At 43.9% G+C, this 25076-nt stretch overlaps 1 protein-coding gene across 1 annotated transcript in view; it reads left to right on the plus strand.

Moving 5' to 3' along the window:
- LOC119706026 (contactin-3-like) overlaps window positions 1-25076 on the plus strand; it is a 100643-nt gene that overhangs the window by 14331 nt on the left and 61236 nt on the right. The window contains exon 2 of the mRNA XM_038149099.1: window positions 10103-10242. Within this exon, the coding sequence (XP_038005027.1) occupies window positions 10182-10242 (61 nt within the window). The 5' untranslated portion in view covers window positions 10103-10181. The remainder of the gene's footprint in view (window positions 1-10102; window positions 10243-25076) is intronic.

Genomic DNA, 25076 nt, shown 5'->3' on the forward strand with positions numbered 1-25076 from the left:
ACACATTTTACTGTTTACCCTAAAAAGTCTCTGGAGTTTTTTCAATCCCAAAGTGTCTGACTGTTTAATTTGTCAGCTCTAAAGGTATTCAGCACAGAATGATTTCCTCATGTGTTGCAGTTGAGGTTGTCAGTGTAAGGGAAGTTCAGTGGGTTGGAAATGCTGTTTCTGCCTGCTCTGATGGAGTTTGAGCCTCTCCTGCAGTGAGAGCGACCAGGCAGGCTGGAGTGCTCATTTTGATCAGGATTTTTGGCACTAAGAGCAACAATAGGGAGCTCTGAAAATCAAAGTAACCTAGGAGGAGTTAAACACTGCCCTGCTGATGTCAGTTTTTGGTACATTTGGATGTTAAGAGTATCTTTGTCTTGAATTTTACATTATTTTAAGTTGCAGAGTAATATTGTCAGCACTTTTTAAGTGGAGTGTCTGTGTCGATGTTTTGTGGCATTTAATGGGCCGTCTATGGTTGGTTTTTGTTGTTTCATTTTTAGTTTGTTTTCAGTCTTTTTGCTGAGGACAGGCTTGGTGTTTGCATTAGATATTTTGTTCTGTTCATTCCAGTGCTTGCTGGCCTGTTGTCACTTTCCTCCCTAGATGCCTCAGTTCAGGATCTGCTTGAATTTTATTTCCTGAGATTTGCTCAGGTGTAGGATCTTGTCCTACCCTGAGATTTTGAGTAGAGATATGAGGGAGAACAGCACATTCTGTTAAAAAACAACATATTTGAGGAAGATGGTTTTACCATTTGCTGTAGCATCAGTGGAAATTCAGCAGCCTGTAAATTTTTGATGAGGAGGGAACTGTTGACAAATTGCTGCAGGTGACCCTTGGAGCCAGGGCAGCCAGCATGGATCAGCATTCCTGGGGATCCGTGTGGGATGTGGGTGTTAATTCCAGCTGGACACCAGGGAGGCACAGATCAACTTTGTTCTGGCCAAGGAATATCAAAGTGGAATTATGTATGCAGGGGAAAGTGATGAGTTTTTATTGGGGCAGCCGTGCGGGATGAAAGAGCCTTTTGAAGCTGTGATTTGTAGTGGATGGCACAGAAGGCGCTTGCAGAGAAATTCTGATTTTTGTGCCCCACCAGGAACAGCTCTAAGCGTGCTGGTCAGGGCTCCAGACTCGGGAATGAGGAATGGGTCATGGGAATGGATCATGAGAGTGCCCTGGGCTGGTCCCAGCAGGAAAGGGGGGATCCTGCCCCTCTCAGGTGATTCCCCACCTGCAGAGCTGCCCCAGCCCTGGCCCAGCTCAGGGAGGAGCTGGAGCTGCTGCAGAGCCCAGAGGAGGCTCCAGGATGATCCCAGGGATGGAGCAGCTCTGCTGGCAGGAAAGGCTGGCACAGCTGGCATCGTGCACCTGCACAGGAGAAGCTTTGGGCTGAGCTCAGGGTGGCCTTGCAGGGCCTGAAGGAGCCCCAGGAAACATGGAGAGAGACAATTGACAAGGGATGGAGGGACAGCACACAGGGAATGGCTTCACACTGCCAGACAGTGGGTTTAGATGGTATATTGGGAATAAATCCTTCCCTGGGAGGGTGCTGAGGCCCTGGCACAGGGTGCCCAGAGCAGCTGGGGCTGCCCCTGGATCCCTGGCAGTGCCCAAGGCCAGGCTGGACACTGGGGCTGGAGCAGCCTGGGATGGTGGAAGGTGTCCCTGCCATGGCAGAGGTGAAATGTGATCTTTAAGGTCCCTTCCAGCCCAAACCATTCTGATTCCAATGGTCACCCTTCTTTTCAGGGACTAAGAATTGACCCAACAGCAGCCCCTCCTCCACCCCAAGGCTCCCTGTGCTCCGGGCAGCCCTGGAGAGTTTGGAGCACAAATGCAGACGTGGGAGTCATTCCTCTTATGGAAATAAAAACCAGGTCTCACCTTTTCCCCCACTGCAGCGGCACAAGCCAGAGTTCACCCAATTTCATATTTGATTTTTTTTTAATCCCAGCAGCTCTGATTTATTTATCATAACTCTCGAGCCCTGCTTTATTTTGAAGTGATTTGTGACATGCTGTCATGTGGGTTCACAGAATTCCTGACCTCTGGAAGTACCTGCCTTGGGATGCCTGGTTGAAGGTGTTGACCCATAAATGTTATCAAAAGGGTGTCTGGAATTGCTGGGTCACAGGGGGAAAGCCTCAGGCCTACAAATTACAACAGGGGCCTGAAAATAACAGAGGAAATACTTGATTTTTGACAGATCACTCTTCTGGGAAAAAAAAAAAAAGAATTTTTCAAGTTAGTTATTGGTTTAAGATATTGTTATTCTAAGTAAGGAAGAACTAATGGGCAGAGCACAGTCATGTCATCAAGGGTGCATTTTTAGCAGTTTTGTGTTCATCAGCATGGGTTTAAATGCACAAGGTTGTGCTGTCACTGGTTGGGAAGGCATTTAATAATTATTGAATTATAGAGATGTATCTGTACAGAGCAATAAATGGAAATATTTAAACTAGCAGCCGAAGTTGGCTTTTGGCACTGAGTGGTGAATAGGATTATCTACTTTTCAATTTTATTAACACTTGTACGGAATCTCAGACTTTTCTTTGTGCTAAATATGCAAAATTCTGGGTTACCACAGGTAAAGAATTCCTCCTACAAGTGTTTGGTTTCTAACATCCTTCTCTCCTGTGTGTTTGGGAAGTACAGTTTTGGCACTGATGAAGGTTTTGCTTGGAGCCTGGGAGTGAGTTTGGTGTTAAACACAAAGTCTGTGTGCAGATGAGATAAAGCAGATTTCCACAGCAGTTCAATGTGTGGATGTCTCACTAAGTAATGCAGAAAAGGGCAATATAATTCTGATTTAACTTAATAGCTGCATGAAAAATTAATCTGCTCTAGCAGTGTAACACCTTCACTGCACCAACACCAAAAATATTCTCCAGGACCTGCACGTGGCATGAGACTTGGGTCACTGTGGTGGGAATTGATCTTCAGTGTTTGCTGGGGTTTGAGTTGCTGTTGCTTCAGACTTACTCATTTTAAATTGTATCTCATAATTAATAAAATGACAAGAGTTTAAAGAGAGTCTGGTGAACATTTCCCGGAAAACTTTGGGAAGAATGCAGAGCTGGTTCTTTGGTGAAGTGTTCCCCTGGATGTGCATTATTATTATTATCATTATTATTATTATTATTAGGCAGTGCTCTGTTTTCAGAAGCCAAAGTTATTTCAAGGCAGTAAAAAAGCAAAGCTGTGAAATAGTGAGAAAAACACCAGGAAAAATTTACAGATTACCTTTCTTTATTATTAATTTCTTCAACTTTCAGATAAAAGTCAATTCTCATGAGTTGCTCCAACCATTTTTTGATGGAAACAAGCAGTTTTCCAGAAAAACAAAAAAAAATACCCAAACAAACTACCAGCCAAATAAATTAAGTAGGATGGGAGCACACACATATAAAAAAATTCACATTTTATATATTTAATTGATGGAGCTGAGCTGTCTCCACAGGTGCTGCAGAGTAAAAACCTCTGGCAGGATGTGAAGAGGCTGATGGGTTTAAAACAGAGCAGGATTCCTGAGGACTTTAAGATAATTATCACTCCTTAATTTTTTATTTTCTTGCTACGGCGCTGCTTTTGTCGAGGTGGAATAACTCCTGTGGCAAGGGCTGAGCTGAGCTGAAGGTGTTCCAGTGGTTACAGCTGTGGCAGAGCTGCAGGGAGGGAGCCCAGCAAGCCCTGCTGGTGTGTGCAGGGGCTGGGCTGTCGTGAGGAATGAGAGATAAAAAGCAGAAATGTTCCGTGGCACTCGCTGTGGGCACAGTGGCCGCTCAATCTCTGCGAATGTTCTTTGCTGCACTGGGAGAAGGAGGGGCTGAAATCAGTTCCAGGGCCAGGGAGGGTGTTGTGCAGAGCAGAAGCAGCTGTGTGAGCTGACTTCCAGGGAGGTTTGGATCAAGTGCAGAGGATGGATGGGCTGGGGAGGCAGGGGACCGTGCCTCAGAGTCCATAAATGCAGCCAGACAGGAGGAGCTGCAATAAAACTCTCCACAGAACACTTGCTGCTTCTTCCATATTAAGCTGCTGTAAATTAATTTTGTATAAAATGATGCTTTTAACTAGGCCTCTGCTAATGGCACGCTGGAGAGAGCTTTAATCCTGCTCAGTGCTCAGAATGGGGAAGTTTCTGTGGAAGCTCCTGGCTGGCTTTGTGCTTGCAGCTTGGTCAGGAGGCTTTGGCTGCTGGCAGTGCCCCTGCAGGGACAGGAGGCTGAGGAAGAGCCAGGGGCACCTGGCAGGGGCTGCCTGGCCAGCAGCTTCCTGATGAGTGCTGCTGCCCTGGAACGGGGACCTAATGAGACCCCAGGGGACTTGGAGCAATCCCACTTTTCCTTGGAGCACCATTTTTACCTTCTCTCAGGAGCAGGGCCCAGCATTGCTTAGCAGGTTTGTAACTCTGCTCTTTGTCTTGCTGCTGTGGCTTTTAGTCATTCCTTTTTTATTTACAGCCTTGCAGGTGTAGTGGATGCATTTGTGCTTTTTCAGGAGCGTGCTGCCGCTGCTGGCTCTGTGCTGGCCAACACTGCCTCTGTGTTTTGTTTTCCAAAGCCTTTGCAATCTCTCACGTGAATTTATTCTGGTATCTTACTCTATATAGAGATCTGCCTGGTGGATGATGTCAAATTGAATTAACTCTTTCCTTCAACTGGCAAAAATCCCCTCTAAATTCTTTTCTCAACCCGGCACCATCTCTGCTTCAGTGCAACAAATGACAGATAGCAGTTTGATTTTAGTAAATAATCAGTGGTCAGCTGTGCCACTGGACAGTCTGACCTTGCCTGGATATTTGCAGGTAGCTTTAGTGCTTTTGAGTTGGATTCATCTCAGCACACATCCAAGGGAACTGGGCTGTGTTGGTATGGAAGCAAAGTCTGGGGATTCCCTGGTATTGGAGGAAGATTGGCTCCATAAATCAGGTCCAAATGGAGAACTACCACAGGGGTTTAGTTCTCTTTCCTTTGGGTTTTCAAAAGCCTGTGACTGTGGCATTTTTCTAATTATTTTTTTGTTGACCATGGAGAGGTAAGTGTGGAGTTCCTCTGAAAAACTGGAATATTTTCATCATGGCCCTGGTGCCTTCTGGCTTGGATGGGGACAGTGGGAGGCAGAGGTTGGACTCAGTGATGGGGAAATTCCCAGCTCAGCTGTTTCCTCATGGAAACCTGGTGGATTGGGTCGCTCCTCACAACTGCTGATGGCATTCTGAGGGTAATCACAAATGGATAGCACTCCCCTCCCTGAAAAATAAATAAAAAAGGGCTGCTTGAGCTTCTTGTGGAGTGTTCAGCACCTCATCTTTTCATGCTGTGCTGTGGAGATGACTTCAGCGTTAACTGGAGGGTAAATCTCACATTTTATCCAGATGGGGCCCTGGCACAGGTGCCCAGAGCAGCTGGGGCTGCCCCTGGATCCCTGGAATGTCCAAGGCCAGGCTGGACACTGGGGCTTGGAGCAGCCTGGGACAGTGGAAGGTGTCCCTGCCATGGGAAGGTGGGAATGAAATGATCTCTAAGGTCCTTTCAAACCCAAATAATTCCATGATTTTATGAGATGTTAATAATTCCCTGCCTTAGCAAAGGTTTGCTGACCTCTAGTGTCAGGACATCTCTTGATTTTCTGTGCTGGGCTTTGTGATCAATACAGAAAAATAAGTCCTGGGTCTCCACAGCTCTCCTGAGTTCCAGGAAATTCTGATTAATTTAGACTCAGTGACTCTACAAATTCCTCCTGCTCAAACTCCAAGTTTAAAATGAACTTGCCAGCCAGCTCTGACAAGTTCCAGTTCTATATATATAGAAATAAAAATTCTACCTTTAGGGAACTGCTTCTTTTTATGTTTGACTCTATATAGTAAAAAATAAGGTCACTGAATAAAATTACTGACTCTTGAACCTTTCCCAAACTTTTTATTTCTTTCTGACGTTCATGTGCATCACTTGCCATAATATATGTTCTGAAAGTTCAAAGGTCTGGAAGGCTAATTTTAAAGGGAAAAAAAATGAAGCTGAATTTTTTTATGTGTGTGTACTCCCATCCTACTTAATTTGTTTGGCTGGTGGTTTGGGTTTGTTTTATTTTTTCCCCTAGGTAACCAGTTGTTTCCATCAAAAAATGGTTGGAGCAACTCATGAGTATTGACTTTTCTCTGAAAGTTGAAGAAATTAATAATAAAGAAAGGTAATCTGGTAATTTTTCCTGGTGTTTTTTTGCACCACTTCACAGCTTTGCTTTTTTACTGCCTTGAAATAACTTTGGCTTCTGAAAACAGAGCACTGCCTAATAACAGGCAGCTTTCTGATTTAAAAATAAAGTTCTGTTTCCTTTTGCATATTCTGTGGCTATTACTTTGTTTCTTTGCAATCTTTTCCAAGCACTTCAGGGGCTGTTTGTCTTTATTCTTCCTGGCCTTTACATACAAAGTGCTGAATTTTGGGGAAGCCAGTTTAAGTCTTATTTCCAAAACCCCCCAGATGATGTTGTGGATCTGCCCCTTTGCTTCTGTGAAGGGGGACATGAAATGACTCTTAATATTAGCAGTGATTTTATAATAATTAATATTTTATAATTATTTTAATGTGGATATTTTAATATTACATTAACATTTAACTTGTAAAATGGGACATTTTGAACACAAAATCAAGAGGCAAGGGGCTGAACCTGAGAAACAGCTGGGGCTGTGGAGGAGCTGTGAATGTGAGAGATGCTCAGCATTGTCCTTGGATTTTGGATCCCTGCATTGGCAGTGGATTTCTTTGATGCAGGTTATTTCTATCTCAGAAACAATTGGAATATGTATGTTACAAAAAGCAGCTCACTGCAGCCTTTCTAATGCAATATTTGGGGATTTATAATCTTCCTTTTTAGATCATCGGGGTAAGAAATAAAAGGTTACAGTGAGGCTGAGCTGCTGTGGTGTTCAAAATTTGATTTTTTTTTTTTCTTTTTGGAGCAGTGTCCAAGGCAGAAGCTTTCTCCAGTGCCAGGCATTGACCAAGGCTCTATAAACAGCCTGATCCCCCTGACTTGGCCAGGGGCAGCTCTGCTTTGCAGCCCTTCATGTGCTCCTCTGCAGAGAAAAACTTCTTCGGGCTCCTTTTCCTGAGAGGAAAGCAATGAGCTGAGGAGGAGCTTCAACACACTTTGGGCGTACATCTGGGCTTGCATCTTTGTACAGAACAGATATTATTGAGCACAAGGATGCGTTTATCTGGCTTAGAGAAGTGTGGTGCTTTTAAAATGAAGCAGTGGTATTCAGGGATAGATCCTAGATTAGCAAAACCTCACAGAACACAGGGAAAATGAAGTGTTTAAAGTCATTTAAGTCTTACAATGTTGGCTGGTAGCTACTATTCTCTCTTTAGATATTAAAATTTATTAAAATATAATGCAGCCAGAGGTTGAAATGTATTTTTATGATTTTATAGCCACATACAAAGCTTTCAATTTTTCAATTTTTTTAACTTCTACCAAAGCAGTTTTTTCCTGGCCTGAAATGGATCTATCGCGTTCTGCTTTGCCCAGAGCACTTAGAGAACAAAACCAAATTAATTTAGCTTCTCCATATTTTTTTTTTCCCTTGCAAGACTGCCAGAAAGCTGACACACAGGAGTGACCTGCTTTAATAGGGATGCTTCACCTCCTCCCCTGTCCCCTCCCTGCCCTTCTGCTGTGGGCAGCTGTGGGATTTCTGGGTTCCAGGGGCTGGCATGGTGGTGAATGTTATCCATGGGTAGCATTCCCTTGGGAATGCTTTGTGGGTGCCCCTTGGAAACACAGGGTGAGGAGTTTACAGCTTCAACAAGAAGTTTTTGATGTTGTTTAGTTTTTTTGTTGTTGTTTCAGTTTGCCCTTTTTTTTTGGTGTGGTTTTGTTTTGATTCTGTTTGTTTGGGGTTTTTTTTTGTGGGTTTGCTTTGCTAAGGAAAGCAAAAAGCAGAACCAAAAACCAAACAGCAAAGGAGAAAAGTAAAGCTTTGAACTGCAGATCTGTCACAGAACAGATTTCTTTGTGACCTCACTGTTTATTTGGCTCAGAGAAAAGTTTGGACAATGCTCTGAGGCACAGGGTGTGACCCTCGGGGTGTCCTGTGCAGGGCCAAGAGTTGGATTTAGGATCTCTGTGGGTCCCTTTCAACTCAGGATATTCTGTGAAGAGCTAACCTGTTGCCAAAGCACTGTTCTGAGGTTTTTACCATGCAAAATGAACACAATTTACTGTACTCCCATCGCTCCTTTTGGAAACCAGTGACATTTTAGTTGTGTGTCACCAGCATTTTTCCATCTGAGATCTGCGAGAACCTGGGTGAGGCTTCTAAAGTTGTACCCAGGAGCTGCCCTGGGGTGGGATATTCCCATTTGAGGTGTCTGGGAATTGCTGCATCCCTGCTGTGAGCCTTCCTCTGGGCCAGCTTTGCTGGGGGGTCAATACCTGATATTTGACAGATGTGAGGGCTTGGGTTTGCTGATTTTCTGGTTTAGAAGCATGTGGGGAAAAATGAGAAGGCAAGAACTTCAACACTGGATAGCTCTGTGTGGATCCCAGGAGCCAGGGATGGCAGGATGAGGAAAAATACTCTCCTTGTTGTGGCATTCACATTTTCTGGAAAAATCCCTTCGCCCAGGATTTTTGTCCTGGGAAGCTGAGAAGCCTCAGAGAAAAATGAAAACAATAATTATCTCATTTGCTTCTCTTGTGTTTTGCTCCTTTGGAATGTGTTTGGAGATTGTTTACCCACAGGTGATTGTTTCACAGGATTCTGCTGTGAGTTGTTTTGACTCTTTGGCCAATTGGGCCCAAGCTGTGTTGGGACTCTGGAGAGAGTCACGAGTTCCATTATTATCTTTGTAGCCTTCTGTCTGTATCCTTTCTGGATTCTTTAGTATAGTACAGTATTCTTTAATATATTCTAGTATCATAAAATAATCAATTAGCCTTCTGAGAACACGGAGTCAGATCCATTATTCCTTCCTGCCACGAGGGTCCACGCAAATACAATACCTTGTGGCAAAGGGTGATGTGTTTTGGAGGAGAGGAAATTCTCCTAGGTAATCACAGGCTGAGGATGTATCAGAGAGGACCCTCTGTTTGAATTCTTTTTCTGGGGAGCTTAGCTAGAAATTCAGACACTTGTTTTACAGCAGTATTAAAAGTATTAATTTGGTTTTTAACTTTATTTCTCAGGTTAAAAACCAAAAAAAAAAACCAAAAAAAGGTAGTTCACATGGAAAAATCAAGTTCAGGGCAGCTCAGATTTGGCTCCTCAGAGTTAGTAGTTGCTTTCTTGACCTTAATATGGCCATGCAGTGATCTGTAGGCTAATTGCAAAAGGAGTCATTCAGTCTGGGCTGTGTCCTGCCTGTCTGCCCTTCCTCTGAAGAAAAAGGATGCTGTGGAAGTGACATCCAGAAAATACATAGGCCAGAGTTGTCCTGCAACTAAAGAAAAATTACTGTAAAGCTTCTTGAGGAAAAAAAATACAAGTGAAATAATGTTGAAGGTTGGTAATCGTGGGCACAGGGATTATCATCTGGCCAGTGACAGAGGTAGAATTTGCAGTAAATTGGCTCATTGCGCCTGGTGCAGAAGTCCAAAGAGGAATTAAAAACTAAAAAAGCCACCAGTGAGCACATCACAGTCCAGTACATCAAAAAAGGATGGGTTGGACTTGGCTTTAATTAAATCAGTCACAGGTTTGTGTTGTTGCCAGCATGGCTGGCACAGGGCAAGTGCAGCACAAGCTTCTCCTCCCAGATGTGTTCGCTGCTGAACTGTGCGTGGTTGCACCTTGTGTACTCCCTTCCTTTAAATCCACTGTGTCTCACAAATACATCAGTGCTGGAGCTTGGTGGGAAGTGGGAACTGCAAAATCAACTCTGCTGTCAGCTCTGCTCCTGCTGGAGAAGAAAACTTCCAGCACCTCATGTGCATGAAAAAGTGTGAAATATGGATGCACCCTTCTGTGTGGGGATTAAGGGCTGGAAAAAAGAGGAGCATTAAAGGATATGTCAACTCTGTATTTATTTAAAAGTGCATTATCAAGGAAGCCAGTTCTTAAGGACCATCAAGGGATTCAGTTTTATGTCTGTTCTTTCAACAGGTTAAACCTTGCCACCTGAAAGCCTCAAACACACAGCTCCTGTGAGACAGCCAGAATTACTGAATTCAGGAGACTGAAGATGCTGCTGCTGCTGCTGTGGGAGCAGCTGTTCCTGGTGTCATTTGTTGGCTGCCTTGCAGGTAACAATAACCTCCAATTTCTCTGTTAGAACTGTGCCTGAGTTCCCAGATTCAAGTTTTCAGGTGCACTTGAGGAGGAGAACCCAGAGGCTTTGAAATGCACAAGTTCTGTAGAGTGTAGAAACCAAGCCTGCAGTATATGTGTTAAATAATGCAAAATATTAAAAGTGAGTGAATGAGAAGAGCCTTTGCTAGGTAGGGATGTGCTTTCCAAGCAAGCAGAAGATACTGGAATGCATTAAGGATGCTGTTGGTAGCAGTGCGTGGTAGGTGTGCTGGTTGAAGAGCTGCAATATGTTTGTCTTTAACTGGACACTGCAGATTCCTACTGAGGCTGATTGCTGCAGCTTTTCCCAAAACCCTGCTTTAGAATGGGGTTGATTCCTGAGGAGCAGCCCTGGGTTGTTGCTGAACTGCTGAATTGGTGCGGAGGTTTGCTTTTCTTGCTGTGCCAGACAGCTCTGGGAGTTTGGAGCTGGCGCTGCTGCTGAGGTCTCCTCTCTGCTGCCACACCACCCCCAGAGTCATTTCCTTTCCCTGATGGAGCTCAGGGCTCGCTCCCAGCAGCACAGGGCTCACCGTGGTGATCTCTCTGCTCAGCTTCTCCTGCTCCAGCCTGTGATGCCAAGGCTGTGAGGGGAGAGGAGCAGCTCCTGCCCTGTCCTCAGGGCATGGCTCTGGTGAGTTCTGTGCCCCCTGGCTTTGCCAGGCCTGCCAGGAGCAGGGCAGTGCCCAGATAGATGCTCCCTGTGCGTCCTCTTCAGGATGGTGAGTGTGGGAATCCAGAAAATCTGAGGGTTTTGGGAAAGCTGCAAAAGGCAGGCCTCAGAGACAGCAGAGCTGTGATTGGAGCTGAGCAGTGCCATGAGATTGGTCAGCAGAAAAAGGATGTAAGAAGTAGAAAAGTAAGGACAAATAGAGCAATGGTCTGTGCATTAATGCTTAGCTAGAATAACTCCCTAGGCTAGAGAAAAGTCTATCTAGAGAGATGTTAGGAAGTTCCAAGCTTAATAATGGAGCTGTGTGCATTGTGTTTTAAGGCTTACAAACAGGTATTGTGTTGGAAATAAGCAAGCGTTGTTTTAACCAAAGGTAAAAAAGCTTATAGTGATTGGATAGAACTACTGTCAGTGTGCTTTTGCTTTGTGTGATTGGTCAAACAACTTTTAAAGTGAGTTGTAACATTAAGTTCTTGGTCTTCTGCTGGGGATGTGAGCTGCTGGCATCTTCCCATTGTCATACCCATGTAATGAGACTGATGCTGGAAAACAAACCAGCTCAAGGCTCGTTGCCAGCAGTCCTGCCCTGTTTGTGGTTTGTACACAGCCCCCAGCTGGCCATAGTCAGCACAGCTCTGGGGAGCAGGGCAGTGCCTGCACCTCATGGACCATGGAAGTGGAATGGTTTATAGATGAGTTTGCTTTCCAAGAGCTCCAGTGCAGGAGGGAAATGCTGTGGCTGCCCTGGCTGGGATCTCCTCCTGATCCTGTGCCAGCCTCTCCTTCCATCCCCTTCCATCCCTTGTGTCCTGGCTGTTCTCAGGAGGGTTGGAGTCCTGCACACAGCTCCAAGGTAGATGGATTTAGCTTCTCGTGGAGGCTCAGAGGGCCAAGGTTTGTTTTTGGCTTAGTCAGGAACTTAAAGAAGGGGAAGTGACATTGCTAAACCGGTGTCCATCCTCCCAGCCCTTCTCTGCACCTATTTCAGGTGACTCCCTGCAGCTGGGTACTTGCCAAATGCCACTTTAGTGGCCGTGGGGAGTTGGTAAATTGGAGAACCAGCAAGAAGTCAGGTGAAAAGCTGATTTTCTTCTTTTCCAAAAGCCAGCTGGCACGCTTGGGAGCCTGGAGCACTCATCAAGGATGTACATCCCAGATTTAATGTTGGATTGCTGTCACTGGGGAGGTTGTGTGGAGCCCCTGTCAGCCCTTGCAGGGACGAGAGTTGAGCCAGGTGCAGTTCAAGGAACTGAGCATTTCCAGCTGCCTGGCCCATCTCCCTCAAAACCCTGCAGAAGGGCTCGATCCTGACATGAAAACCTGTTATTTGGGCATGTGTTCATGCTAACATCGCCTGTTTGCTTCAGTTGCATGAATCTCTTCAGTGGACCCTTGGAGCAGCAGGCTGCTAAAATCCACTTGGGAATCCTGGGGAACAAGTTGTCAGACAGTTTGGAGAATTTTATTTGAACCTCTTATTAAGACAGATCAGTAGGTATTCTGCCTGCCCATAGAAAACCATTTTTCTTTTGCTTTGCCTATAAGCAAAAAGACAGTTCTTGAAAGAGCTGTGTGCAGTTCAGTGCTATGAAATAACATCACAGCTGCAGAAAAGGAGATGATGCTGATCTTGGCTTATGAACCCTGACATTGTCTGTCTTTGCAGATAATGTATTTCAAACTAGGCCCCTTATTGCAGTGTCCTATATTGAATTGCTTTTCCTTTATCTGTTGTGAATCTTCATAGTTCATCAAAGAGGAGAATGTGAGAGGATCTGAAAAAACCAGTGGCCCTTGGGTTTTTGTTTATTGAAGTGTGATTATATCTGTGTGACTAATGGTCTTTTTGTCCATTTACCTTGGGGAGCAAAAAGGTGATTACTGAGTATTAAATATTTATTTATATATTTGTGGGGTTTCCAAATGTCTGCCTTGTTAGGAGAGGCATTTCAAAACACAAACTTCAGCATTATTGTCTTTAATTACTCTGAAGACCAGCTTCAGAGAAAAAAAAAAGAGTAAAACATGCAGAACAACATCAAAAATAAAAGTGCCAAACTAATCAGAGCTGAAGTCATGAATTCATTCCAGGTGTAGCTTCCTGAAGCTTCTGTTTCTTGTAGGGCCTTCACCCCTCCTGAATGTGCTGATTGCATTTGGTCTTTGGGGAGCTGGGGTAGGATTCCTGTCTGGATTGTGTGGGCAGGAATTTGATGAGCAGTTTGATGCATTTGTGAACCCCCATCCCATGAGTGTGTGGAAACTTCCCTGCGGTTTGTGAGGCAGCTGCGTTTCCTGACCACTTTTGTGCATTTTGGCTTCATTTTGCTGCTCCTGGAGAGCAGGAGAAGGCACAGAGGGCAGTGCTTGGGCTGCTCCAGCCCTGCCGAGCACAGGCTCTGCTTTCTTCACTCCCTCATAGTGCTCTGCTTTTTCTGCTGCTAAAATCAGCCGCTCTCCTCCCCAGAAAGGAATGTTCCTAAAGCTTCTCCTGAAATGTACAGGAAAAACAACTTCTGAAGGGTGGTTGAAGGGGAAGGAAAGCTGTGAAGGATGAGAGAGTTCAAAGAAAAGAAACAAGGAGGACTCTGTGTGTAAATGCATAAAATTTTTCTCCTTCGGGAGATGAAGGGGCACATTTCAAACGTCATGTCCAGGGTGAGACTGGAGACGCCACTTGGATTAACTTTCTCTCCTGAAATTCTGACTCCTTGCCCTCACAAACAGTGTGTCCTGAAGCTGGCTTTGCTGCGCTTTATTTAAATAGAGAAAAACAAAAATAATTATTATATGTTTTCTTCAGCCATTGCAAGCCTTGGCAAGAAACAACCAAACAAAGCCACAAACAAAAAACCCAGCCAATGCACTACTGTAATATATAGAAATTATTTGGACATTGAAGCCTGGTGCCTGTTTTGTCACTTTATACTAAAATTTGCCAATAGGGAGATTTTTCTTCCAGTTCCTTATTCAGCAGTTCATTTGAGTTTAAAACTAGATCATATTCTATGTATTTCTTTATGTCAATTCAGGTGTTTTTATTGCCTTCATTTTCATTTTTAAATTTGTTTTCTCAGTCTAATACAGAAATAAACTGTTAAGCCCTCAGACACAGCAATGTCATGTATCAGATTCACAGTTCTCTTTTTGAGTATCAAGTTTAGGAGACTTATGAAACTGGAAAGCATGATTCTTTATTTTCCAAAGAGCATGAAGACAAATCTTCTGTGCTCTTGCTGCTCTGATGTTGTGATTAAATCATGCCACAAGGAGAGCAGAAATACCCCCTTCAGATTTAGTCTTTGGTGGGGAGTTTCTTTATGGGTAAAAGTCCATTTGAAAGAAAAAATAAATAAATAACATAATTTACTACTCTTGTTCAAATTCAGTTTTCATTAAGAGGTACAGTCTTCAGACAGAGCCAGCCTGGCTTTTGATGCATAATGCTTTTGCATATTAATAGTAATCTCCTTTTTGTGCATTTTACATGCCCAGCCATCATGTTCAAGTGCAGCTATGCCAGTAGTGACTGTCAGAATTGTTTAGCTGGGATGGCTTGTGCAGCACTACCAACATTCATTGCACTGCCAGAAAGTTTGGCTTCAGTTAGGTACAAAATGAGAAACTGGTCTTGAGAGTTCTGCTTTTTTCTGAAGTGTTTGGGGAACAAAAAGGTGATTAGTGAGCATTAAAAAAAAAAATATATATATATATATTCAAAATGTCTGTCTTATTCAAAATTTCAAAACACACACTTTAGCATTATTATTTTTAAATTACTGCAAAGAGCATCTTCAAAGATAAAAATGAGTAAAATACACAGAACAACACGAACAGTGGAAGTGCCAAACCGAGCTGTGGTGAAGTCATGAATTAATTCCAGGTGTAACTTCTTGCAGGTTTTGATTCTTGCAGGGCCTTCAGCTCTTGCTGTAAATCTCACCTTCCTCTGCAGCTCCTTCGTTCCTCCTGTAGCAGCCTTGGGCGCTCCTGGGTGAAGGTGACACGTTTAATCCATTCACTTGGAATGAGGGAGGGAGAGAAAAAGAGTCTCCTTCATGAGGATCTGTGCTTTCTGGTCAACTGAGTATAAACTTGGAGCTAGATATACATTTAAGCCCAAAGCCCATGAAAAGACCTTTGTTGATGTCCCAGCCTTTCTCCAAGTTAATGGATTTCCAGGAGTCTGGGTTTCCACGGTGGGCGTGCTCTCACCAGCTACAGTATTGAATTCCACAAGTGCAGAAAATGCTGTGATATTCTAATTCTTTTTGAAGAGAGACCTTTAATAGCTTTTGAAGAGTCTCCTTGGTCTCTGCTTTATCTTTCAAGCTGAGGAAAGCCTCCTCTTGAAAAGCAGCTCCCTCGTGCTGCAGATACCATCTAACCTTAGGCTGAATCCTCACCTTCAGACAATTAATGCCTCCTTTTAACGAGATAAATGCTGCCTTTATCTTCATTAATTAAGCTCATTGCAGATTTGATGACATTTGAATGGAGGAATTTTGGCTAGTGGCAATTCTGATTTCCACATAAATTACCAAGAAGGAATTTCCAAGTGGTTTAGCTTGCAATAAAATTCTGTTACTGCAAATATGACTGAGCATGAGGGCTGCACATTTGTACTTCTGCAGTTCTGCCTACTGCAGTTTGAAGTGCAGTACAATAGAGCAAATAATTCCAATATATTTCTTGTAAAAGGTTGTGGAGCTTGAGGACATTGAATAGTAATCCCTACTAGAATACTTGCTCTAGTCCACAAATAAATATTGATTTAATAGGAATTGTGGTAAATCCCAGTGCTTTAGGACTTCTGTTTGCAGAATTTTTTGGTGGACAGATCATTGCCTGGTATTTTGTTTATGGCTACTTATTTGCTGTGTGACTTCAGCCTTTTTTTTCCCAGACACCTTGAAAAAAGTGACTTTTGAAGATTCCCAGCTTGCCTGCCTTGTGACAAGGACAGCACAGGAGCCTCTCCATGGGTGTTTTTGGGGTTTTAGTGTGGAGTAACACAGAGTTTCAGAAGTGAGGCCCTGAAATTTGTTGGAAGACTCTTTGCTTCCATCCTTTCCACCCCTTAACTTGAGAAGCTCAGGACACCGTGGAGTTTAAAAAAATCCGATTAAAGAGGCTGTGAGTGACATTTGAAAAACAGGGGAGGTACACTGGGTGGAAATCTAAAGCTGAATAATTTGGCAGATGTTCAGCAAAACAGCAGAACTGAGAATAATTCAGTTTGTATTTAAAAAAAGCTCTTCAGTAGAAACTGTTCTGATTTTTCTTGTTGTTCTTAATGATGATGTTCAAAATGAATGCTTTAGGTTTTTAATTTTTGGTGATTTTAAATACATGGCTGCCAGTGCCTTGGACAAAAGCTTTATTTGTGCCATAATTAACCTCTCAGTTGTTTTGTGTAATAACAAATGTGTTAATAGTAGCCTTTAGCTCCTCCAATCCAGGATGTACATATCAGCAGTGAGATTTCAGGGATCAGTGTTTATCAGGGATTAAAACACAATTTACACACAGTTTTTTCAGTAACAAAATAACCCAGCATTGTAGAGTATAAAGCTTAACCTCAACCATATTTACTCAACGTGTTTGAAAACCTAAGCAAATAAAAGCTCATTTATATTCCTGGCTGATGAGCACAATCAGAACTTATTGATGCTAAAACCAGCCAAATTTCCATAGCTATAAACAGAATACTAAAATACAGACTAGCAGAGCATGATGCTTTTCCCCTCCTTGGATGGAACATGGAGTTATGACTTTCTTGGTGACTTTTTAGAGGTCTTTCAAGAAAATCAAAGGCATTTCAAAGCCAGGCCTTTGGGCAGGGAAGCAGAACTTTTTCCAGGCAAGTGTTTGCTGCCTTGGAATAGAAAGCAGAAGATGATGTGTAGGTAAATGTGTTTGTGCTTGGCTGTCCTTTATTTCTGCATAGTTGGGGGTCAGATGTTCAGGAGCATTTGAATGTTCCTGAAGCACTTTTTTTGAAGCAGCCACTACAAGTATTTGGAGTATTTTACTCAGTGAGTGGGACCAGAAAACCTTGGTGAGGAGGGGGAGGTACAGAGGGACTTTGTGCAGTGTTGTAAATTAAGGAGTTCCATACTGAAGCCAACTGGGTGTTTCTCTGGGGTGTAAAATGAGAATGACAGAACGGTTTGGGTTGGAAGAGACCTTTGAGAGCATCCAGTTCCACCTCCTTTTACAGGCAGGGCCACAGAAACATGGAATAATAGCACAGTAGAGGAGCTTTGAGGAGACCTGGGTTTGATTGTGGTGTCTGTGAGCTTGTGGACGTGACTCAGGTTTCCATTTAAATTGCCAGGAGAAAGCCCAGTGACACTTTGGAAGCTTCTGTGTGGTCCCAAGGGTCTGGGTGAAGAGTCCCAAAAGAGACTTGCCATGATATCCTGAATACACATCAGGGCTGGTTCCCATCTCTGAGGTGTCATTGTGTTAAAAAGAACCATGTGGGCAGTGAGCATCACTTTGATTCAGCAGAGACAGCAGAGTGTGCCAGGATCCTGTTTGAAATAATCAAGTTTTGCATCTCCAGTGCTGCCACTCCATCCTCACAGACTGTGAGCTGCAAAGTCACACCTTGCACCTGCTTTGCAAAATTATTTGGGGGAACTCTCAAGGTGCTCTGCATGCAGCAAGAAGCAAATGACTGCAAAGGGAAATGTGGCATTCCCAGCCTTGGCAGTTGTTGTGCACTGAGAACTTGAAAATGTTTTAAACCTGAATTTAAAAATAGCTTCATTTGCATAGACAAGTGTAATTAGTGTGTATTTTATCCTCCTACAGCTATTTATAACTCTGAAAGCAATAAAGAAAATCCTCAGGTAGTTGGATGTTAGGATTCTCCTGTAGCTCAGGGGTGGCACATGAAGATCTCACTGTTGGTAAACACCTGAGTGGCAAATTTTGATACTGGAGATGATGGGCATAGCTCGGGAGAGATAAGGTGCAAATAAGAGTTCCTCTTCCAAAGCTCTGCTGTGTGTCCTGGAAAAGTTTTTAGCTCGATTATTCCAGATTATTTCCAGGCTTTATGTTGCCAGAGATCATCCCCTGGTAGAGACTTTATGAACTGGGTGTTTTAAAGTTTCATCCCATTTCTCATTTTTAGGGTTGGCTGTGTAGGGAGATCTCATGGCCCTGGATTTACTGAGTCAGGGCAGCTCTGGGGGTGTGGAATGGAAGGGAAGGCATTTTCCCTGTGCTCTTCAAAACGAGAAGAGACATTTATCCTGTATCAACAACTTGAAAATAGGACAGATTCATTCCTTGCCACAGTGTTTTGTGCTGGCTGGGAGACGATTCCAGCAAGCACTGATAAGAGACTGTTTTCAGAGATAAACCACTGACAGTAATGGTGCCTTGGCTTTCTGGGGAGAGGGGGTGTGTGACAGTTCTTTCTGCCTTCAGAGTTCATAAGAATTGCCTTTGATTGCAGCTGTAGAGAAACCCTAAATCTGAATCTGCTTGCTAGCCCTTGTAAAACTTTATTGTAGACCACAGACTGTAGTTAAAAGTGAGACAACTACATGGCTGAATCTATTTTTTTATACATAATTTATATATAAAATCTAAAGATTCATCTCCAGTTTCACTGCATTGTTGCAGAGGGGACATATTTCAGCTTTTACAAGAGTTTGCCTAGTGAGTGACAGTAGTGAGCAACATATTGGGAAATATTACTTCTAATTAATTTTTTAAAGTTTTTTGAATTTTAATGTGAAATATTGTATTCTGTAAAGAGATTCTGACGAGAAAATGAAATTACATAAAAGCATAGAGGAAATGAGGGAGAAAAAGCAGTTGTTTCAGATCATAACCTCGTTGGTTGGGGTGACAGTTTCAATTCCATCTGAGTTCTCTCCAGTTCTCATCCTTTTTATGTCGGATTAAGTAACAGTTTTTGTCTTCTTATTCCCATAGCAACCTTATCTCTCTTTATTTTTTTGATGTAAATCTGCTTGTCTCTTACTATCTTTCAAAGCTTGTGCATGAATAGCTTGTGAAGGAGAGGAGTGTGGCAAGGAGAGAGCAGAGACTTTCTGGCATGGAAAATAAGGGAAAGAATATTTTGGAGCAAAAAAAAATAGCGAGCTCAAAAAATCCTTTTTTTCCTCCCAAAGCTATTTATTACATCATTTTCCCATGTAGTTTTTTCATGAAGGCTAAAGCTTTAGTGCTGTTTTAGGATGTTGTGTGAGCTTAGCTCCTCCAGTTTAGGCCAGCCTACGTGCTCAGCCTAAAATACAGATTTAATGCTCTGTAGCATTATGGTTCCTGTAACCTGGGAAAAGTGCAGAGGTAAATCTTGCCTTGCCACGATTTTGCTCCAGGTGGAATCTCTCAGGAGAAAGTTGAGTTCTGGGCAGGACCCCCAGCTTTGTGCCCAGCCCTTCTCCCTGCTGGTCCAGCCCTGGGAGAATCCTGGTGCTTGAACCCTCAGAGTGCCAGGGGTGAGCAGGGGTGGCTCCAGATCTCAGCACCAACCCTCTTCATCCAAAAGGCTGCACATCCTCAGCCAGGGGCAGCTGCTGGTTGGCTTCAGGCATTAAATGAAGATGAAGGACACAGCTGTTGCTTTGTCTCCCTGCATCTTTTCCTCCTATTAAATATTTCCCTTGATTGGACTTGCTTAATATGTGTCTGAAGTGCAAGGGAGACATTGGATACCAATATGATTTTATATCTTTAGACTTTATGCCTAAATTCTGAGGTCTTTTTTTAACAGGAGCCTTTTGAAATGCTGGCTTCATTTCTGTAAAAAATATTTATAAATTATAAAGAAATTTGGCTTTTCCTGCACAGCACCCCTCACCTGGTAAAGCTTTAAATCAAAAATACCTTAATTCTTTTGTGTGTGTGCTTGGTTTCTTTGTTTAAGAAAAGAAGTGATGTTCCTTAGGATTTTTGGCATTGCAGGACTGTTCTTAGAATTCTGAAATAGGGATTATTTGGGAAAACACAACATGTATTCACTAAAAAATCAAAGCAAGTCCTTACTAAGGGAAGTATTTCAGCTCTTGATTTGTTTGTCAGAATTACCCTAATGGGGTCTTGTTAACCCATTTAACGTGCTCCTGATAAGATAATACTTAAAAATGTTTACATTACATTAATGCCCCATTAAGGGCTTGATCTAAAGCCCATTGAAGTTAATAGGAATGTTCAGTAGGAGCTGAATGCTTTGATCTCTCAACTGTAGCTTTTGCAAGTTAAAAAAAAATCAAACATGAAAATTGTTCCAGTCAACAGAAACACGGCTGTGCTGTGCCCTACCCCACCCTTCATGGCTCGTAAAGCTGTTGGGTTTGGAGCCTCCTCAAACTGAAATAAAAGATTTAGAATATCAATTTGGAACGTGGTTGACAGCACCGAGGTGTGATGTAGAAGAAAGGGTGTTGCTGAAGGGCTTTGGATGAGGAGCTGCAATAAGGGAAGGCTTGGCTGGGTGGCTGAGAGAATTTGACTTCATCATTCAGTAGATGCAGGGTTTGTTTTTCTTTTTTCTCTTTTGAGATGTGAAGTGCCCTGGCATGGTTTTAGACAACACTGTTTTATTGAAGGTGGTCTTCAAATAATGTAGAGATGTCTTTTTCTCTTGAGGTCACTTGGAAGGTGTGCAGAGGGGGATTTAGGGATGTGGTTTAGTGGGACTTGGCAGTGCTGGGACTCGAGACTCTTGGAGATCTTTCCCAGCCTAAATAAAGCTGTCATTCCATTACAAGCACAGTATCTTGTGATCTACAGAATTACTCTGACTTTCAGTGAATTTATAAGAAATACACAGCAAAGTTTGACTGAATTAAGCCCTGGCTGCAGCCCAATAAATGTGGACGGATTGCAAATAACAATTTCAGTGCCTTCACTGGGTATCACCTTACTTTAAAGATGCTTTTTCAGAGCTCCAGTTTGCTGCCAGCCTGTGTATTTTGTTTTCTGATGTTCATTGCAAAGCCAAGTTCAGTTTTTAGGCATCTTAAAACTGAAGCAGTGGAAGTTGGAGAGCTGCTCCTGTTACACTGCATTGCTTGTGTCTCTGCTCTTGTATTGATTATGTATTTATGTCTTGTTTCTCATCCACTGTGGCACTGAGCAGTTACAGAGAGCCCAGGCTGGGACTTGTGGGGAGTCTCATTTAATAACCGAGGAAATTCTCTGTACTTATGAGAAGAGATGCAGTACCTGATTTTATTTTCCTGTTATTGCCTCTCTCAGCCCTGTGCAGCGAGACATCTTCTCTCTTTTTTTATGGAACTGTATTTTTTCAGCCCATGACTTTTTATTCAATTATAGTTAAGGATATATTTCTGAGGATTACATCACCCTGGAAGGAGCAGTGTGGCTTGGGCTGGGGATCAGGCCACAGAACAATTCTGCTCTGATACCAGCAAAAAGATTTGAGGTCCCCCTGTCTTTTGGGGCTTTTCTCCTTACTTACATGTCTCAATCTATTGAACTCTCCTCAGCAACACTGGGATTGTATTTGTTTCTCTAAATGGAGTAGCAGAACTCTATTTCTCAGGAGTTTTTTGGGTTTTTTTCCCCACTCCTGCAGCCTCTGTTGTTGAATTGTCTGATGCTGAGTTTATTAATCTGTGCTGTTGCTTGCTCAGGTGTAATCCCTTGTTCAGCCACATCTATTCACCCACTGAAGGGTGTGCACATTGGTCCATCATGGCATATTAAAGGTTTGCCTCCTCCTGCCACAGCTGTCATCTCTTTGACCCCTCAGTAAACTAACAGTCTTCCACATAATTTTGCTTTCATTCAAGTGTAATGCCATTACTGCAGAGGCAGACAGAATGCAATTCTCTAAAGATCTTGTCTCATTCCCTTCTCTTCCAGGGAGGTTAATGTGCTCAGATGATCCCTGCCTTTTCTTTTTGCTCTCTTGCTGCAAGGAGAGCAAAAAAATAGTGCTCCTGGATAATCTGTTTGGACTGGCTTTTGGGGGATGGAGCAGACTGGGAAGATGAACTCACCAGCTGGGTAGAAGCTCTCTTTACCACTTGTGTATCAAATGCCTTCATTTGTTTTCCTAGCACTTTTTATTTCCACAGCTTTTTACAAAAATGTTGTACAGATGTTTTCCTGAAATGGAAGTAGCTGAGTCAAAACCTCTTTACCCAAAACAAGCAAAGCCAGGTTGAAATATTAATGATGTGTGGGAATCACTGTAGTCTGAAGTTGAAGCAGTGTCTTGTCCACAGCCATTTGTCCTTTACAAGTGGCACGACTGCAGAAAACCCCCAGCCTGCAGGGCATGTCTGCAGTGGCAGTGCTCTGCCTGGGGTCACAGTGATTCCTGATTTTGGGAATGAGAGCTGGGAGAGGATGGCCAGACAGGAGCCAGCCCCAGCAGGAATCCTGTCCCTGAGTGCAGGTTCCCTGGATGAACTTACTGTCATTGTCACATCTAATGACTTGGAATGGCATTGATTGCCTCTACTGTACACACTGCTATTTTATCCACTAATTAAGTTAAAAAATCAAATGAGGCAGTGATTTGTTGGGTGCAGGGGCTGGTTCTGCGCTGCCACAGCCTCTCATCTGCTGGCTGAACTCTTGTGTGTGATTTGCCAGAGGCTTCCCTGGGTATCAAATGAGTGTGTGATATGATGCTTTTGATTTTTAATCATCTGATCTTAACAGTGGTATTTTGCATTTCTTTATCTGTTGTTAACACTCCTTTGCGTTCAGCTGGTTTTGAACCTCTGATTTCTCACTACATTGCTCTTCCTGATTTTATTTCAGATTCTTTTCAGAAGAATTTTTATGCTGCTTTGGTTAGCAGAATGTAGCATTTTTCTCTTTAGTATTTCGTAACTTCAGCTCTTAATAACACATGCTGCTCTAACTTACTCTTTCATCTTTTCATGTATCTCTTTTTATTTCCATTTAGGAGTAATTTTAGGACCTCTTTAAGCCAATTGCATCTTGTCCATCCCTTATTTTTCTCCTATCTTTCCTGATGAGGATTCAGCGGAACCACTGTTTTACTTCTTCAAGAAACCTTATTGCCTCATAATGAATCCTTCTTTAGTGGGAGGGGGAAAAGAAAAAATCAACTTATCTTGTGATTGCAGGTCTGAGCTTTGTATCTAAAGCTGTGGGACCCGACCACCCTTCCAGACTGTGCTATTTACTGCCTCCGTGGCCAGGGTGGAATTGGTTTGTCACATGCCAGTGTCTGCAGAGGCTGGCAAAGGGCTGCTCTGCTCCCAGCTGAGAGCCTGGCACGTGTGCCACACGCCCTGGGTGCCATTGATCTGTCTCTGCACAAGGTGACCCAGTGGGTCAAGGTACTGAGTTCTCACCACAAAAGCTTTGTGTAGTGAATTTAATTTATTCCAAGTCACGCTTGCAAGGGTCTCCTGCTCTTGCTCCGGACTCTGCAGATCCCAGTTCAGTCTGAGCCAGGCCAGATGCAGTTTTGTCATCTCTTTACCCCTTTGTTTAATTGTGTAACGATTATCGTTCATAAAGCAAACCCTAGGATTTGTTATCTGCCTGGGGGTTACACTGATTGGGTTTTCAAAGTGCCTCTGTTACATCTGGGTCAGAGCAATGATTAATATTGAAAGAGAGCTTTTGTAACCAGGCGGAAGCTCTAGCACATGTCCTGAAAAGGCTGCTGTGATTTTAGAGAGGCTCTGAGGGGCACAAGTGGATGTGTGGCAGAGCAAAGGGAATTCGGGCTTGATGACAAGCAGGTGGAATTTGTCACCGTGGTTGGGCTGATCAGCCTGGGCTTGTCACTGGCAGGAGCAGTGGGATGAAAGGTGGTGCTTAGAGTAAGAGAGGAGAAAATCAGCTGTGCCAGAGGTTATTCCTGCCTCCCTTTGGTGAGGGGTCTGTGATGGTCTCACAGGGATCACAGCAGGCTTTTCCTGTGTGACCCTGGGGTTAGCCCTTCCCCACTTGGCAGTAGCTGACCTGGGGTATCACTCTGGCTTGGGTTTGTGTGGCTGCAGCCTTTGGGTCTGTCCTGCCTCAGAAGTGCCACCAGGATCAAGTGCTTTGACCTTGTGGTGGGAGCATCCTGCAAAGAGCTGCTCTGGGCACATCCTGCAAAGAGCTGCTCTGGACATCTCCTGCACATCCTGCAAAGAGCTGCTCTGGACATCTCCTGCACAGCCTGCAAAGAGCTGCTCTGGGCACCTCCTGCACATCCTGCAAAGAGCTGCTCTGGGCACCTCCTGCACATCCTGCAAAGAGCTGCTCTGGGCACCTCCTGCACATCCTGCAAAGAGCTGCTCTGGGCATCTCCTGCACACCCTGCAAAGAGCTGCTCTGGGCACCTCCTGCACATCCTGCAAAGAGCTGCTCTGGGCACCTCCTGCACATCCTGCAAAGAGCTGCTCTGGGCACCTCCTGCACATCCTGCAAAGAGCTGCTCTGGGCACATCCTGCAAAGAGCTGCTCTGGGCACCTCCTGCACATCCTGCAAAGAGCTGCTCTGGGCACCTCCTGCACATCCTGCAAAGAGCTGCTCTGGGCATCTCCTGCACATCCTGCAAAGAGCTGCTCTGGGCACATCCTGCAAAGAGCTGCTCTGGGCACCTCCTGCACACCCTGCAAAGAGCTGCTCTGCGCATCTCCCAAAGCTGCTCCCAGATCCCTTCACCCCTCACCACGGAGCCTGGGCTGCCTGCTGCAAGCTGCTGATGGCAAGTACAAGTGTGAGAAAGTTGTTTACACAGCTGCACATCAGTAGAACAGCAGCCACAGGTCCAGCTCTGCGTGTTGGAGCAGCTACAAGCGGCTGCTGCTCCTCTGGTTCCCCCAAACATCCCACCAGGAGCACGGAGCCAGAGCTCTGAGCCTGGGTGCACAATAACCTCACACCTTCCACTGAGCACTCAGGCTCTTGAAAACTAATTAAACACACTCAGCAGCACTTCAGAGGTTTCCAGGTAAGACAGGAAAGTGGCTGCTTTAATAGCAGGAAGCCCTGGTGTGAACCATAGCGCTGGAATCTCACTGGTGGGGCTGTTGCTTTGTTCCTCTGCCAACGTTTGTGGTCTTAGGCAACCTTAATTCTGGCATTTTCTACCTCCAAATAATCGAGTTTGCAGC

The sequence above is a fragment of the Motacilla alba genome, chromosome 12 (assembly GCF_015832195.1).
Source record: "Motacilla alba alba isolate MOTALB_02 chromosome 12, Motacilla_alba_V1.0_pri, whole genome shotgun sequence".
NCBI classification, from domain to species: Eukaryota; Metazoa; Chordata; class Aves; order Passeriformes; family Motacillidae; genus Motacilla; species Motacilla alba.